This window comes from Somniosus microcephalus, chromosome 5 (genome assembly GCF_052327205.1).
Source record: "Somniosus microcephalus isolate GS21.2 chromosome 5, FLI_Smic_1.0, whole genome shotgun sequence".
Lineage (NCBI taxonomy): Eukaryota > Metazoa > Chordata > Chondrichthyes > Squaliformes > Somniosidae > Somniosus > Somniosus microcephalus.
In genome coordinates, this window is record NC_140991.1 from 22,423,458 (window position 1) to 22,442,115 (window position 18,658).

The 18,658-nt window shown below is 49.6% G+C and overlaps 1 protein-coding gene across 1 annotated transcript in view; it reads left to right on the forward strand.

Moving 5' to 3' along the window:
* The window catches only part of vipr1b (vasoactive intestinal peptide receptor 1b), a 90,984-nt gene that overhangs the window by 25,180 nt on the left and 47,146 nt on the right, over positions 1-18,658 (forward strand). The window contains exons 3-4 of the mRNA XM_085987419.1: positions 10,507-10,614; positions 15,210-15,313. Coding sequence (XP_085843545.1) covers positions 10,507-10,614; positions 15,210-15,313 — 212 coding nt within the window. The remainder of the gene's footprint in view (positions 1-10,506; positions 10,615-15,209; positions 15,314-18,658) is intronic.

Here is an 18,658-nt window from a genome sequence, read left to right on the forward strand (position 1 = left end):
GCCTTTAAGATGTCGCAGGCGGCCAGGTACGTGTCGGCGTCTTGGATGAGGGGGTAAACCCGGTGGCTTACCCAATTCCGCAGAATTCCGAGTTTCATACTCGCAGCGTCCGTAGCGTCTTTGACGGCTGCGGAATTGTCCAGGAAGAATTCCATACACATAAACCAGTGTTCGAAGCGTGCTGATGCGTCCGGAGCATGCTGATCCAAATCCAAACGTTCGGGTTTCAGGAGTTGATCCATTGTGTTGAAAAATAAGTTAATAAAATTGATGTGCCTCAATAATCCCGAGACTCGATGTTAGCGAAACAAAACAAGGCTTTTATTAACTTAGAAGTGGAGAGAGGTATCTTCCCTGGAGGTCTGCAGTACTGGCTGTGAGACCAGACTGAGCTGGCTTACATAGAGGCCAGGTATGGGCGGAGCCCTACACACAACACATTCCATACATTCCAATACACAATACAATGGTGAGGAGAAACCTGAAACCAACCACAGTCACAGGCAATACAATGGTAAGGGGGAACCTGAAACCAACCACAGTCACAGGCAGTGATGAATGGAATATTTCATCACATTCAGCATGGCAGACATTTTGTTGCACTGTGGCACTCTGCTGAAGTCTGCCGATGCTAATTGGTAGGAACTTGGGGCCAGGGCCTCTGGGGCGGGAGGGCCAGTTATACCGACGCGCTTGCTGTGCGATGGCGGTGTGCCCGGCGGCACTTGGTTAACCCACAGGCTGGTTTCTATTTTACTGACGTAGGTTCTGTTACAAAATGTGCAGTTCTGCTACTTCCTGTTTGATCAACTAAAACCTAAATATTGGAAATCAGTAAATGCTGGAAACACTCAGCAGGTCAGGCAGCATCTGTGGAGAAAAGGAAGAAGGAACTTTCATTTCTATAGCGCCGTATTCGATCTCAGGACGTCCCAAAGCGCTTCGCAGCCAATGCAGTACTTTTTTGAAGTGCAGTCACTGTTGTAATGTTGGGGAACGCAGCAGCCAATTTGCGCACAGCAAGCTCCCACAAACAGCAATGTGATAATGGCCAGATAATGTCTTTCAGTGAGGTTAGTTGAGGGATAAATATTGGCCAGGACACCGGTGATAACTCCCCTGCTCTTCTTCGAAATAGTGGCTGTGGGATCTTTTATGTCCACCTGAAAAAGCAGACGGGGGCCTCGGTTTAACGTCTCGTCCGAAAGACGGCACCTCCGACAGTGCAGCACTCCCTCAGTACTTCACTGGGAGTGTCGGCCTGGATTATGGGGAGAGGACACATTTCACTCTTATAGCATCTTATTGACTATAGTCCAATGGATTGCTTTGAGATGCAATGGCTCTTGTCATGCAGGCGAATGCGGCGGCCATTTTGTGTCGCCAATGTGCCACAAGCCTTAGATGGGCCTTAGCCAGGAACCCCGGGAGAGCTACTCTGGGAGAGATAAACAAACAGATTTTAAACCCCTCGGCCAATTCTAGGCCAGAAAAAAAGGCTTCAGTGAAATTCCTCTCTGACCCTGGGAAACGATCGCAATAGTTCCAGGAGCCAGCGGTGCCAGACCCCCCCCGCTGATATCCCACCTGCCTCTTGTACACAGCCTCAGCCTGGAACTCGTCCAGCTCCCTTTTGAGCTTTTACTCTGCACCCGACCTGTGTGACCCCTGACCTGGTCAAGCTTGACGCTGCCATTGAGTGTCCCAAGGTGGAAAATGTTTCGTTCAGCAACACTAGCAGCCCAGTTTTCACAACCTCAGGACCTCCCAAAGCACTTTACAGCCAATGAAGTACTTTGGAAGTGTGGTCGCTGTAGGGGAACGCGACAGCCAGTTCGAGCACAGCAAGATCCCACAAATGGCAGTGTGATAATGGCCAGATAATCTGTTTATTAGTGGTGTTGGTTGAGGGATAAATATTGGCCCAGGTCACCAGGGAGAACTCGGGAGGCGATCATGAGGGGAGGGGGGCGGTGGCGGTCAGGAGGGAGGAAGCTGATCGGGAGGGGGGAAAGCGATCTGGAGGGGGCCACCGACAGTCTTTAGGACTGCCCTGGAGCCGGGAGACGGCACTCCTGATCCTCCCGGCTCCACATTCAGGTAAGTATTGTTTTTTTTAAAAACGACCTTTTTGATGGCAGTCCCCTTTAAGGATGGATGTTGGTGAATGTACTCTGAATAGGAAATGCTCACGCATCCACTGTTGTGCTTCACTGAAGTTCTAGTGACAGCAGGCTCACATATCGTATTCAGCAGGAGATCCTCCGCTGTGCTTCCCGACATCTTACAGACTAATGATCGGCAAATACCTTCAGAATATGCTGCTGCCGCCTCGAGCTTTATAATGACAGCTTCAGGTGTTAGATAATGCTGATATGTTTGACTGCAATAGCTTAACAAAAGGTCGGAAAATATCCCACGTCTTCTTTTGTTGTAATAATTGTGAATAATTAGCTACCAGATTAGATCAGGAATATCTGGTAATGACCATTAAAATCCATCAAAACATTTTGAGAAATAGAAAGAAAGAAAGGCAGGGTGGGAGGGAGAGAGAGGAAGGAAGGAAGGAAGGAGTCACTTTTGTTATGTAGGGAAATAATGCAAACAGTGTCAGCTGTGGCTCAGTGGTTAACACTCTCACTTCTGAGTCAGAAGGTTGTGGGTTCAAGTCCCACTCCAGAGACTTGAGCATAAAATCTAGGCTGACACTCCAGTGCAGTACTGAGGGAATGCTGCACTGTCGGAGGTGCCGTCTTTCAGATGCGATGTTAAATTGAGGCCCCGTCTGCCCTTTCAGGCAGATGTAAAAGATCCCACAGCACTATTTCGAAGAAAAGCAGGGGAGTTCTCCCTGATGTCCTGGCCAATATTTATCCCTCAATCAACATCACAAAAGCAGATTATCACATTGATGTTTGTGGGACCTTGCTGTGCACACATTGGCTGTTGTGTTTCCCACATTACAACAGTGACTCCACTTCAAAAGTGCTTCATTGGCTGAAAAGTGCTTTGGGATGGCTTGAGGTCATGAAAGGCGCTATATAAATGCAAATCTTTTTTCATCGACACGGTGGGGGGCTAAATTCGGTTGATTTGCACCTCCCGTTAGCGCCCTCTTAGGGCAAATCAACTAGCGCCTGGGCACGGCGCCGCTAACGCCTCCCATGAAATTCAGCGGGAGGTTAGCGGCGGCGCTAACTGTGCACAGCGCCCCGCTCGCACCCCGGCTGTATTATTGGGTGGCGCCCCCCCGACTTGCCGCCGGACGCTATGTCCGTCAGGGTCGGGGTCGGGGGGGGGCCTACCTGCAGTCGGGGCGGCATTAGTTAAAGGGGAGGTGGCGGGCGGCCATTTTTGTTGCTGGCCGCCCTGCCAGCACCTGCCCCCCGTCGTTGTCCCCGGCCCCCCGTGAAGCCCCTCCCCCGCGGGGTGCCGGTTGCTCTCCCTGAGCCCGGCACTTCTCTTGAGTGCCGGACTCGTTTGCCGGCACTCCCGATCCCTGGTGACCCAGCTGGGCCCCGGGACGTGCTGCGCCAGGCCCCTCCCCTTTAATAAGGGGAGGAAGGCCTGCACGTGCCGCGATATTGGCTCGCAGCACCCCAAGAGGGACACGGGGCTCTTCCAGTAGCGCCCCTCCTCCCTCTCGGGGCGCTACTGAGAAAATCGGCCGCGGGGGCGCTAACTTTTTCAGGGCGCTAAAATTAGTACCTCAGCGAAGGTAGCGTCCCAAAGCGGGCGCTGCCCAATTTTTAGCCCTGGGTCACGAGTAGGTCTCAAGGTAAAAGAGGGTTTGAATATTGCACCCAGACCCTCTGACATAAGAAAACTACTAGGCACTTGGTCTAAGCGTTAAACAGAGCTTTAATCAACTGTTTTACAACATGGAGGTCTAGTTGTGTCCTTCACTAGTTCCTGTTAAGAATGTCCTGTGCAAGCTGGGCCCGTGCCCGAGTATTTATACTCTCCCCGGACAGCGCCACCCGTAGGCCGCTCAGTATTATTTCATAAGTCTTTCTTTCACCCTTATACAGCCTTTCCCTGGGAATTGAAATTCTTCTGTGTGGTATTTTTACTGCACTTGTGAATGAATGTGTCTGTGTCAAATCCTTGTGCACGTTATTTTAACAAAGTCATTATAGAAAGAGCGAGCTTACATTTATATAGCACCTAGGACATCCCAAAGCACCTCACAGCCAATTTTTTAGTTTTGAAGTATAGTCAGCTGTAATAATGTAGGTAAATGCAGCAGCCAATTTGTGCAGAGCAAGCGCCCACAAACAGCAATATGATACATGGCCAGATAGCAGTGTTAGTTGGCTGAATAATGCTGGCCAGGACACTGGGAGAACTCCCTTTCGAATACTCGCACCTGAGGGTAGATGGGTCCTCAGTTTAATGTTGTAAAGTCTGTGGGTTGTATAGCGAAGTAATACACAGACTACAAGAGTAACTTAAACAGGACTTTACTATTCGAAGGTCAGGGCGAATCTGCCCAATAAATTCTGCCACAGCACTTATATACCGGTGTGGTCACCGTCGGTATTACAGTATACAGCAGCCAGGATAAAGTAGTGCCACACCTAAAATAGTTCTCTTAAAGGTGGACGGTTACATACAATAGTTCTCTTAAAGGTAGAACAGTTACATACACTACAATCCTCCCTTTTTAGCTTACAACATACTTATTCCCCATTAACATAACATCATAACATATCCAGCTTCATGTTACAACAGTTCACAGAGGTAGTCTCTGCGGAAACAGTTCACAGATTCAGTCTCTGCGGGAAACAGTTCACAGATTCAGTCTCTGATCTTCTTGACTCGGTCCGGACCACGCCTCCTTGGTGTAGTCGGGTCACCTTGCTAGAGGGACTCATCCCATAGTCCTTCCCTAGACTTAACAGCTTACTTCCATCACTTCTGAACCAGCATTGCTGACTTTTTAAAACAAACAAAAAACAGTTGGATTGCCTTGGGAAATTTTCCTACTTTCCAACTGATTTGGCTCCGTTCGGGGGACCACGTGTGTGATCGGGTAGAGGTAATAATGGTTCAGATGGTTATCATCTTCTGCTTCGTCTTTTCCTTTTTTGCTTCTTGGAGACTCTCGGGGCTCCATTGTCAGCTACCAGCTGTAACGCCACCATCTCCCTATGTTCCTTAGACTTTAAGTGATTCATCCTGATTTCGGCACTTTGGGAGTTCTCGGCACAAGCTGGGCAGACCAGGTCCTCGTAATATTCAGTGTCACTCAACAGATCATGGTAATATTCGGTGTCGTCCTGAGCTAGGCCCGCGAGAGGGTCTTCTATTTCCTCCTTACCCAGCTGGACGTTAGCCGACTTTTGTTCCAAATCCCGACATCTGTCCTGAAGAGACTTCATCATGCGTTCAGATTCATCCCGCTTTTTCTGGGCTTCCTGCAAGTCTTTTACTAATGACCTCATTTGTGATTTCAATACTTCAACTTCATTCGGAGATTGATTGATCGGACTATTCAATCCCTCTACTGAAGTAGCTGTTTCAGTATTCTGTTGTTCTACATTGCCGTGCGTCAGCGTACTTTTGGCATCCAAGGGCTGTTCTGCTGCAGACTTCTCAGTCTGGGTTGCCACCTCAGCTCTTCCAATGACTTTTGAGAGCTCCCTTCCCCTTGAAGATTGAGGCTCGTATTTAAGTTTTTCCCATTTTAGAGTTTTATCCCTCAGCATATGAATGAGTTGGCTGACTGTTAACTCTTCTGCCATCATCCCTTTTCCATTAACTACAGGGCTGTTTATAACCTTGTCCTGGAGGAGTTGGCTGACTGTTAACTCTTCTGTCCTCATCCCTTTTCCATTAGCTGCAGGGCTGTTTAGAACCTTGTCCTGGGGCTCCTTTGCTGCTTCTACTTCGCCATCCTCCGCAGCCCCCATCATTCGAATTTCCACAAATGAATCGTCCGGTGATGCTGCACCCAACTTCAGTAGGAGCTCAGAAGTCATGTCGACCAACTCAGCTTTTTCTGTCTGCAACCTGCTAACCAGCGCCTTCAGTTGCGGCACATCTTGTTCCACCGGATTGGAGCACGCCCCTTCAGAAGCCGAATCAGCTTTGATTCGTTTGGCCTCCTCGTGCAGACGGTTTGTGTGCTCCTGCTCCCTTTTCTTCCCCAGCTGCTTCTGTTGTCTTTCCAGATTCTCCCATTCGGTATCATAGAACTTTTTCATTGCTTTCATCTCTTGCTCGAGACGGCAATTCAATTATTCTAATTGCTGTCGTAATCTGAAATAAGTTTGCGTTCGAGCTCGATGTTCCTCAGTAATATATATGTCTGTAACTTGAACAGACTCAGAATTCTCTGTCAAGCTGTGTTGTTGCTGTTCAGAGGAATTCTGTTCTGAAACTTTATTCTCCTCTGGAGCATAAGCCTTTAGGCCCACATTCGTTCTACCAACCTTAGTCAGCAAGTTCATTTTAAACTTGTCTTTCATGCTTGGGCTGGTCTTATCGTCATCCGTTTCAGAGTCTGAGCTGATTGTCTGCCCCGAGTCCTCACTCGTTATTGCTTTGAGGTAGTGCCATTCCATGTCTATTTTCTTGATCCACTCCCGTCCTAGAAGTGGTGGTCCTCCCTCAGGTAGTACGTATAAGTCCATTCCGGGGTGTTCTTTGCCCCTGTCTCTCACCTTGACTCTTATCTTTCCCATGGGGTATACTTTATGCCCCGTGTATGTCTGCAATACGAACTTGGTATCTCTCAAGGGTATATGTGAGAATAGCCGGTTGTAATCCCTTCGATTTATGACGGATAGGGCTGACCCAGTGTCTAATTCCATTCTCACTTGGACTCCGGCTATTTTTAGCATGACCCAGATAGTTTGTAGGTCAGCTTCCTTACTCACATTATGAATTCTCAGACTACCCAGTTCCTGGCTGCTTGGGTCTGAGTCCGAATTCTGTTCATCTGAACTCTTCTCAACCACCTTGTGTACTTTGTTGTACCTTTCCTGTGATGGCTTTTTTTTTTGGTTGTTGGTCTTCTTCCCTGACCGGCATACTTTGGCTATGTGACCCAGTTTGCCACATTTCCTACAGTCCTGGTTTTTAAACCAGCATTGGTTCTGGTCGTGTGTTGTCTTCCCACAACGATAACATTTCGTTGCACCCGAAGTAATTTGATCCACACTGAGGACCGCTGCCTTCAGCTGCATTTCCGCAGTTCCTTTCGCTGCGGCTTCGTGTGATGCTGCAATAAGGACAGCCCTATCCAGTGTAAGGTTGTTCTCTTCGAGCAGTCGCTTTTGCGTTCCTTCCTTCGACAACCCGCACACGAACTTGTCTCGCAATGCCTCTGTCAGGTTTCCTCCAAACTGGCAGTATTTCGCTAGCCTACGCAGTTCGACCAAGTATTCCGCGTTGCTTTCCTCTTTCCGTTGCGTTCTCGCATAAAATTTGAATCGTTCCGCCAACATCAGCGGTGTGGGGTTCAAGTGATCCTTCAGAACAGCAACAATATTATCGAAGGTTTGATCCGCCGGTTTAAGTGGTGCTAGAAGATGCTTTAATAGCCCGTATGTCTTCGCCCCCATCGAGTTTAGCAAGGTTATAGCTTTATCATCATCCTCTATTTTATTGGCCTCACAATATATCTCAATGCGTTCTACATACGTGGCCCAATCTTCTACCTCGGAATCGAAATCGTTGATGTTACCACGCTTAGGCATCTTCACCTCCCTGATAAACAACAACGAAATATTTCTTTAACTCTTTTTTTTTTCAAGATGGCGGTTTCCCCGCGCTTATCTTCTTTCCCTTCAAGATGGCGGTTTCCCCGCGCTTATCTTCTTTCCCCGCCCCTTTCAAAATGGCGGTTCCCGCTTCTGTCTTTTTCTCCGCCTCCTGGCGGCTTCCCGCGGTTTCCCGCGCTTATCTTCTTTCCCCGTCCCTTTCAAAATGGCGGTTCCCGCTTTTCTTCCCCTGGCGGGAGGGGTAAGCTTTTCCCTCGGGTGACGGCCGCTGGCTTTCGGGGTTCGCAGCCTGCTCTTCGGCTTCAGCGCGTTCCCTTCTCTCAGCCGGGCAGCCGGTGCTGGGTACAACCCGTTGGCGGCGAACAGTTTCAGCCGCTGGCTGGATCTCGCTCAGCCTTCCTCGCTCGGGCTCTGTCTCTCCCGCTCACTCGGTTCTCGCTCGCTCTCTCTCGGGCTCTGTCTCTCCCGTTCACGCGGCTCTCGCTCGGGCTCTGTCTCTCCCGCTCGCGCGGCTCTCGCTCGCTCTCTCTCGGGCTCTGTCTCTCCCGTTTGCGCGGCTCTCGCTCGGGCTCTGTCTCTCCCGCTCGCGCGGCTCTCAATCGCGCCTCCCAGCCCTCTCGCAGTCCGGTGCTTCCCTCCCCGGCTGCGGCTGAGTTCTCCGCGATTTATTTATTTTATCTCTTCCCGTGCCTTACGATCCGGTCGCAGCGCTTCGTGGCCTCAGTCACTGTCTGGCCTTTTTCACCCCAATCGCGCCTCCCAGCTTCTCGCAGTCCGGTGCTTTCCTCCCCGGCTGTGGCTGAGTTCTCCGTGGCTTATTTATTTGTATATCTTCCCGCGCCTTACGATCCCGGTCGCAGCGCCTCGTGGTCGCAGTAGTTGTCCGGCCTTTTTCGCCGTCGCGGTCTAGCCGTCTCACGACGGTCCCTCGCCCGCTTGTACCACGGCTTCTGCTCCACGCTGCCCCAGTCTCAGCGCCTCTGGGCCCGACTTCTGTCCGGCTCCTTTCCCCCTCGACCGTGGTCGAGTGCACCGCCCTTATCCTCCGTTTATTTGTTTCTATTTTCCCTTTACTCACAGTCACCGTGGCCGACTTGCTTCTCGTGTTGATCGGCTCACTCCCCACCGTGGCAGAAGGGACAATCCGTGCCTGTTGCTGATGGAAGACTTCGTGTTTGAAATCTTCCTCCTTTCTTGGTCTGCAGACTCGAGTTTTCTCTCAGCAAAACGACGAGGGCGGGTGCCTCTTCTCGACGCTCGTTTATTTCTTCAGAAGTATTGATGCCGCAGGGTAAGATCGAACTCGTCGCCACTGTAAAGTCTGTGGGTTGTATAGCGAAGTAATACACAGACTACAAGAGTAACTTAAACAGGACTTTACTATTCGAAGGTCAGGGCGAATCTGCCCAATAAATTCTGCCACAGCACTTATATACCGGTGTGGTCACCGTCGGTATTACAGTATACAGCAGCCAGGATAAAGTAGTGCCACACCTAAAATAGTTCTCTTAAAGGTGGACGGTTACATACAATAGTTCTCTTAAAGGTAGAACAGTTACATACACTACAAATGTCTCATCCAAAAGACAGCACCCTCCAACAATGCAGTGGTCCCTCAATACTGGAGGGTCTCAAGTCTGTGGAGCGGGGCTTGAACACACAAATCTTCTGTCTTACAGGCAGGAGTGCTACCACCGAGCCCAGAGATGATAGCCACATTAACCCCTTTAAAAGGTAAAATAAATAGGTCGCTAAAATAGAGCGGAGGGCATTTGGTGCAAAGACATCAACCAGTGAGCTGGAACTAGTGCCGAGGACTTCAGTCCCCTTTTATGTAAGCTGTTACCTTGGGCTTTTAAGATCCATGGGGTGATTCCACGATCCAGCAACGAACCACATTCACAGCGATTTGATCTCGGAAAATTGCGATCTGCAGCCCCTGATTTTTCTTTCCATTAAACTTAAGATCTAATGTTTTGAGGTCTAATGTTTTTTAAATCTTGGGGGTGAAATTGGGTGCCTCTGCGCTTCCTGTTAGCACCCGCCCGGGGGCACTAACGAGGCACAAATGGCTTTGCGACCGAGCGGGGCGCTGACATCAACTCCCGCCATATTCGGTGGGAGTTTTGCGGCGGCACTGCAGCGTTGTGCCACGAACTCCTTCGCCCGGAGATCATGACGTCATTGGCGCGCGCATCGCCCCGGTAGCGCCCCGGACCCGAAATTGACTTCCACCCCCTGCGGCAGCGCCGGTCGAAAACACCGACAGCTGCGGGAGGCGTGCATCGGGTGGCCGGGCGCGTCGGGGACGATGATTAAAGGCGAGGCGGTCAGTGAGAAAAAAACTTACCTTTCCTGTTCTAGTTTATTTCGCGGGTTCCTGCCCGTGATCGTGCGGGATCGCGACTGTCTTCGTGGTCCAGGCAGGTACTTTTTATATTGCGCAGCCTGCAGCGAGGGCCCTTCCCTTTAAGGGAGGGAAGGAGCCTTTGAACGCGGCGGCGCTGCACGGCCCAGTGGGCAGCGCTGCCGAAGTCTCCGCCCCGCCTGCTGCCGATCGCGCTCCAAGAAGGAAGTGGAGCGTTTGATTTAGCGCTCCACTTCCCTCTTGGGGCGCTAAAACTCAATTTCGTGATCACCGCCGCTAATTAAAGTTAGTGCCCAGGCGATGTTAGCACCCCAAAATAGTCCGATACCCAATTTTTCCCCCACTAATGTTTGAAGGTCTAATATTGTTAAGGTCTAGTGTTTTAAGGCTGAATGTTTTCATTTGCAGGATGCAGAGGGATGTGGGACAATATAACCTGCTGGCCTCCCGCTGACATTGGGGCGATTGTCGTGATGCCTTGTCCACGGTTGCCTGCACTTTTCCTGGATATTGAAGGTAACTCAAGACTGTCTTTTGTACCTATGTAATTTATTCACTAATCTTACTTAGGTGGTGCAGGAAACTCTTGTTTAAACGGCACCTAAATATCCGGAATTCTCTATTAACCGGCAAAATTCTCACTCCGAAAACAACACCTCAATAACCGGCAATGTTGCCGAGTCCGAGTCTCCCGCGGTGGCCGATTTAGTCAGTGGGGGTAGTTCTCCAAACTGCCACTACTCGGCTTCTTGGCGCTGTCTGAAGTCAGAACACCTCAATACCCCTGTAACAGGAGTCTGACTCTCCCGCGCTGCCGGTAGTCTCTTCTGATCCGCCATTTTACAGGGGTACTGTGTGTCTCCCACGCTGCCGGTAGTCATTGCATTGCATTACCCTCAACTGGCAGTACTGTACTTAATCAAGCATCTTCCACCATCCATTTAACACAACATTCTATAGCTGAGTACCCAATTACTGCACATTTCTTGATTTTTTAATTTTTCTTTGTTAAAAATAGCCTCGGTAGATAACCCTCTCCGTCATCCGGAATTTTTGATCAACCGGCAACATCCCGGTCCCGTCAGTGCCGGATACCAAAGAGTTTCCTGTAGTTGGCCTCCGATACAACATCCCATAAAATGGTGACTGAGCGCACTAACCTACCTCTCGGAGAGTTGTCTCCCCCCGATGCCCCACCTATGATTCGGCACTCAGTGTGTACGACAGCCCAAGCTGAAGTCATACCATCCCGTGACTCGATGGTGCCCTGACGCACCAATGTGACTTTCGGCCTGTTTCTCCCGCTGTTTGCTCCATAGAAACATAGAAGATAGGAGCAGGAGTAGGCCATTCGGCCCCTCGAGCCTGCTCCGCCATTTAATGAGATCATGGCTGATCATCCAAATTCAGTACCCTGTCCTTGCTTTCTCCCCATACCCCTTGATCCCTTTAGCCTTAAGAAATATATCCAACTCCTTCTTGAATATATTTAATGAACTGGCCTCCACTGCCTTCTGTGGTAGAGAATTCCACAGGTTCACCACTCTCTGGGTGAAGAAATTCCTCCTCATCTCAGTCCTAAATGGCTTACCCCTTATCCTTAGATTGTGTCCCCTGGTTCTGGACTCCCCGACTATCGGGAACATCCTTCCTGCATCTAGTCTGTCCAGTCCTGTTAGAATTTTATAAGGTTCAGTGAGATCCCCTCTCATTCTTCTAAACTCCAGAGGAGATGGTGTCCGCCGTGGCTCAGTGGGTAGCACTCTCTAGGTGGGAGGGGCTAGGAATGAGCAGGCGCTGCTGGCTGCTTGATTACTGCAGGGAGTTGGAGTGAGTTTGTAAAAAGTTGGTGGTGGGCCTTTTTGGTCCTTAAACAGCAGCCAGATGGTGCTGAGGGGCCCGGAGCCCCTCAGAGGACACTGTTCCCAGGAAGAATTTAATCAGGGGAGAAAATGTTGGAGGAAGGGAGAAAGAAAGGCCCAAAGATTTGGGCCGGGGTCCACAGGAGGTTTGGAAAAGAAAATACGGTGGTGGTTCAGTGCGAGGATAAGGAGATACGAGCTTGGGATATTATCCAAGCGGTACATGAGGACTGCGGCGAGGGAAGCTGCTTTGCCTGCTGATCAAAGCCGAATGTTGGGTTCGAGGTGACGGTCAGTGGCAGCGAGGAGGTGGAAATACTTTTACTCAGTTTGAAGGTTGGAGATAAGTTCTTGGAGGTATCTCTGCTATATTCTGAAGAGGTGGTGGTCTCATTCTTAAACCTGCCGGTTTATATTGAGGACGATGTGCTAATAAAAAAGTTGGAGTTGTGGGACATTAAAATTTGCTCAGCAATAAAGAGGAGATACTATCCAGGAACGCAGGTAGTAGATGGAACCCATTATGTAAAGGTGCGGTTCCCAGAGAGAGTGAAGTCATTGCCGTACAGCATGACATTCGAGACAATGGAAGGAGTGCAGGGGATCCGGGCACTGCATGATAACCAGGCAAATGTTTGTTATTATTGTCTTGGACACGACCATCTTGTAAGAAGCTGTCCAGACTTGTACTGTTATAACTGCAGCGAGCCTGGACACATCGCTCGGAGCTGCAAGGCGGCGAGCTGTGTGTGTGTCACAAAGGCCCCGCCCACTGTGCGTGTGAGGCAGAAGGAAGCCCCTTGAGTGACAAGGAGATGGGAGAAGAGAGAAGGAGCAGGAGGTGTGAGTGGAGCGGCCGGAGGAGCGGAGCAGGCGGAGGACACAGCTGGTGAATGGAAGGAGATAAGAGCGCAGGAAGAGGCAGAAAATTGCGGAGCAGAGAACAAGATGGAAATAGTGGAAAACACACCAAGTACAGTGGAAAAGGACAAAGACAGCAGCGGGCAGCACGGGTCAAGGGCAGAGTCAAGCCATAATACAGCTCAGTTTTCCCTAAAGAGTCTGGTGCCCACGGGGAGAGAGGAGGCGGGAGCGGGGTGCGGGGTAAGTGTAAGTACTCCAAAGAAAGACGGGGAGTCGGACATCTCGGGGAGCAAGAGGGTGCAAGAGGCAGGAGCCTTAAAGGGGCAGCAGGACGGGAGCGGGGAAACAAAGACTCCAGAAGAGAGCAAGATAGGTGCAGACACAACATTGTCCCAGAGAGAGAAGAAACGGGGAGCAAGGGTCAGCGGTGGAGATGAGGCTGAAGGGAGTGGCACTGTTGGAGAAACCGTAATAGCAGGAAGACTCCCAAGGGAGATTATGGGCAGGATTTTCATTCAGGGGACGTGATGAAGGCAGGACTACAACTTTCGGGGTTGTTGTCCCGCCTCCATCGAGATGTGGCCAATCCACGCGATTTTAACTTGATTGACCTTGTTGAGCCCGCTGGGCGGGCTCAGCAGGCCAATTAAGGGCCACCTGGCAACAGGTGATGTCACAGACTGAAATTTCATCTGTCAAGAGGTTTTGACAGATGAACTATCAGTGTTTGAAAGCTCTTTGAAGCTGTCAAACACTGACAGTCTTACTTCTAACACGAGTCCTTCTCCACAGACTCAGTTCGAAATCTCTCCTGCACAGAAAGCTGAAGGCTGTCACTTTTGACAGCTCGCAGCCATTCTGCTTTCTGTGCCGGTGAGATGTGGGACTCCCGAGACCTAAAGGAAGGAAGGCTGTAAAGATAAGTAAAGGTAATTTAAACTTCTTTAAACACTTTAGACACACCAAACACACTTATCTCTGCACTCATGCACACATCACTCACCTGAACACTGACATCTTGACCCCTCCAAGTCCTTCAACCCGACGGCCCGCCTCGCAAACTTGGCATGGTTTGGAGCCATCGGGAATCCCACACTTCAGCATTAAAAATAGGGATTAGGCTAAAAACTGCCTGTTAACAGGCAGATTAATTGGCACTAATCCCTTCCCGCCTCGGGGAGGCGGGTCCCAGCACAGGGCGGGTACCCGGCTCCTTAGAAATTGGCATGGAGGCGGGTTGGGGGCAGGATGGGTTCGTGCTCCCCGAATTCACGACTTTATCCCCCCGCACACCTTCAATCCCGCCTCCACGGCCCAATGAAAATCCTGCCCTATGTATCTGACGGGGAGCAGGGATGGGAGGTTACAGAAGAGCTCGAGAGTGAGGAGTCAGAGGGGGACAGAGACATGGAAGTGGGGGGTGGGGTGGCATCGTGTGGAAAGGGAAAGGTTAGTGAGGGGCAGAAGGAGGGAGAAGGGGCAGCTCCTCGGCCCAAACCTAATGTAAGGAAGAGGCTGAAACTGCAGGGAAGGTTCAAACAGGAGGTGAAGAAGAGCCGGAGGCTGCAGGAAAAAGCAACAGCTGCCGGAAAAGTTGGAAAGGAGCATGAGAGGAGGGAAGGGCCAGAGATTAAAGGATTATCAGGCACACTTCCCTTATTTGGAGCCATGATTACTGATAAATTTTTAAAGTACAATAGTTAGTATAAGTTATTATGGAAGATAAATTAAACTTGATGTTAATATGTGGTGGAGGAATGGCTGTGCAGAGCAACTGAATGGATTTGTATGATACAATGGAATGATCACGATGTTGTAAATGTTTTTAATGTTCAATAAATAATATATAATTTTTAAAAAGTGGGTAGCATCTCGCCTCTGAGTCAGAAGGTTGTGGGTTCAAGTCCCACTCCAGAGACTTGAGCACAGAAATCTAGGCTGACCCTCCAGTGCAGTGCTGAGGGAGTGCTGCACTGTCGGAGGTGCCGTCTTTTGAAGAAGGGCAGGGGCGTTATTCCTGGTTTCTTGGCCAATATTTATCCCTCAACCACCATCAGTATAACTGGTCATTATCACATTGCTGTTTGTGGGATCTTGCTGAGCACAAATTGGCTGCCCCATTTCCTACATTACAACAGTGACTCCACTTCCACAAGGACTTCATTGGCTGTAAACTGCTTTGGGACGTCCTGAGGTTGTGAAAGGTGCCATTAAAATGCAAGTCTTTCTTTACGTGGCTCATGTCAAATTTTTGTCTGATTACGCTCCTGTGAAGCGCCTTGTGTTGTTTTAGTACCTTACAGGCATGATCTAAATGCAAGTTGTTGTGTCATAATTCAGTGTCTGACCAAAATAATTAAAAAACACCAAACGTTTGCCTTCCAGCCAACGTCAGCAGGAACTGTACGAGCAAAGGTTGGGCGGACCTCTCGCTTTCCTATTTTTCGGCCTGTGGATATAACGGCAACAGCACACCGTCCAACGAAGAGGTTTGTCGGCTTCCAGTTACTGTTCCTGATTGGGCGTTCCCGCCGTCTCGTTGAGTGACTCGAGCGTAATTCAAAATGGCCGACTACGAGGGCGGACGACCCTGGCAACGGCCGTCGCTTGGGAAAATTTTTAGGGCCTCTGATTTTTCCCTCCATTTAAATGAATAATGAATCAGGTTAACGAGGCCATAAAAAATACAAACAAAGCACTGGGGTTCATTTCTAGAGGAATCAAATTGAAAATCAGAGAAGTTACGGTTAAGCTTGGATAGAACACTTGAAGTACTGTGAACCATTCTGGTCTCCATATTATAAAAGGGTTATAGAGGCACTGGACAAAGGCGCAAAAAAGATTGACAAGGATAATACTGAAAGGTTATAACCTATTAGGAAAGACTGAACAGGGGCCCTTTTCTCTGGAAAAGAGAAGGCTGAGTGTTGACCTAATAGAGGACTTTAGATTTATGAAAATGGGTTCGATAGGGTAGATGTAGAGTAGGTGTTTCCACTTATGGGGGAGTCGAAAACTAGAGGCCATAAATATAAGATAGTCACTACTAAATCCAATAGGGAATGCAGGAGAAACGTCTTTACCCAGAGAGTGGTTAGATACATAGAAGATAGGAGCAGGAGTAGGCCATTCGGCCCCTCGAGCCTGTTCCGCCATTTAATGAGATCATGGCTGATCATCCAAATTCAATACCCTGTCCCTGCTTTCTCCCCATATCCCTTGATCCCTTTAGCCTAAAGAAATATATCCAACTCCTTCTTGAATATATTTAATGAATTGGCCTCAACTGCCTTCTGTGGTAGAGAATTCCACAGGTTCACCACTCTCTGGGTGAAGAAATTCCTCCTCATCTCAGTCCTAAATGGCTTACCCCTTATCTTTAGACTGTGACCCCTGGTTCTGGACTCCCCGACCATCGGGAACAGCCTTCCTGCATCTAGTCTGTCTAGTCCTGTTAGAATTTTATAAGAATGTGGAACTGGCTACCACAAGGAATAGTTGAGGCAAATAGCTTTGAAGCATTTAAGGGGAAGCCAGATAAGTACATGAGGGAGAAAGGAATAGGATATGGCGATAGAGGTGAGATGAAGTAGGGGTGGGAGGAGGCTCGTGTGGAGCATAAACACCGGCATGGACCTGTTGGGCTGAATGGCCTGTTTCTGTGCTGTAAATTCTGTGTAATTCTTTGTAACGGAAGGAAAATCAGGGACTTGAAGTCTGGGGTTTCCCGGTCAGTGCTCCCTGGGGGTGCTGCTCCGTGTCGGAATCAGTCAATCAGCTGTGAGGATGGTCTGATGGAATGCAAGTTGTTTACAATTGAAGATTTTTTTAGCTGCATCTTTGTCCTTGAGATGTGGCAAGGCCGTTTTTATTGCCCATCCCTAGTTGGCCCGAGCGCATTAACTGTTCGACTGGAGACACGTGTAGGCCAGACCGGGTAGCAGTGGCAGGTTCCCCTCCCTGAAGGACACAATTGGGCCACTTGGACAGCTTTCATGATTCATTGGATCTGGTGCCAACCCCACTGATAACCAGATTTACTGAATTTGATATCCCACCTTGTCATGGTGGGGTTTGAACTCCCAACCTCTGGATTGCGAGCCCAGTACCACAGCCACCAGGGAGATGAGCAAAACAGGACGCCATCCAAGTCTGGTCAAAGTCTTGCATAAAATGGATGTAGAGAGCCAATTTAATTTGCAAAATAAGCGGCTATACCTATCAAAATCTGTAATCTTAATTTTTTTTTTAAATGTCTTTTGTCAATTTTCTCCTTCCCCTCCCTCTCCTGAAGAGACTGACTCCATGTTGTGTAGGCCTCAGACCTCACTGAGGTGGCCACTATTGACGGGTGAGCTTTGACAGCATCATCAGACCTTCATAGAAACATAGAAGATAGGAGCAGGAGTAGGCCATTCGGCCCCTCGAGCCTGCTCCACCATTCAATGAGATCATGGCTGATCATCCAAACTCAGTACCCTGTCCCTGCTTTCTCCCCATATCCCTTGATCCCTTTAGCCTTAAGAAATATATTCCCTCCATCTAGTGTCAGAGCCGAGCCCGCACCAGACATCACCACACACTGGTCACTGGATAGCAGAGGTGCAACAATGTATAAAAGAGCTGGGGGGTGGGGCGGAGGGAAGAGGGGCGTCAGGGGCAATTCCCAGCTTTAGAACAGGAATAGAAAGGGGCAAAATTGTGTGCCAAAAGTACTTGCCCCTCGGCCTCCCAGTGGACGCACCGTCGCCGGGTAGCAATGAGTAGGAACCCTAGGGGTGATTTTCACCTCACCCCCCACTGGGTAATCTGGTGGATGGCCCACCTGTTGTAGAAACCGATCAAGTATTGATCCTGTTGATTTGTGCTGGCAACTGGGAGGGCTACGATTGGTCTCAGTGCCTTAGCTAGAGAGAATTGAGGGGGATGGTGGGAATCGAGGATTGGTCTGGCCTACACGTGACTCCAGTCCCACAGTACAACTCTTAATGCGCTCAGGGCAACTAGGGATGGGCAATAAAGGCGGCCTTGCCACATCCCAAGAACAAAGATGTATCTAAAAAAAAATCTTCAATTGTATATGAGAGTTTTGAGCTCAGCTGCAATGCCCCAAGGGGTATTGGGAGAGAGCGGGAATATGGTATTGAGATAGAGGATCAGCCATGATCATATTGAATGGCGGAGCAGGCTCGGAGGGCCGAATGGCCTACTCCTGCTCCTATTTTTCGATGTTTTTATGCCTCAACCTGCCAAGGCTAAGAGGGTAGAAATTGGTGATGGTTTTCTGCCACGTAACCCATGGCACACACAAAGCGTACGACCCAACCAAGAGGCCCGACGCGCACCCAAAATTGGGCCTCGGGCCTCAACTCAATCATCTGAGCGAGCTGCCGGAGCCCGTTGCTCCTTCAGAGCCAGCTGGCTCGTGGCCTAATGCCTCCCCGACAGCGGCCTTGAGGTAAGCCCCGGGGAGCGGGGTGGGGGGAGTCATAGAGTTATACAGCACAGAAAGAGGCCCTTCAGCCCATCGTGTCTGCACCGGCCATCAAGCCCTATTTATTCTAATCACATTTTCCAGCACTTGGTCCGTAGCCTTGTATGCTATGGTGTTTCAAGTGCTCATCTAAATGCTTCTTGAATGTTGTGAGGGTTCCTGCCTCTACCACCCTTTCAGGCAGTGAGTTCCAGATTCCAACCACCCTCTGGGTGAAAAAGTTTTTCCTCAAATCCTCTCTAAACCTCCTGCCCCTTACCTTGAAACTGTGCCCCCTTGTTATTGACCCCTCTACTAAGGGGAAAAGTTCCTTTCTATCTACCCTATCTATGCCCCTCAT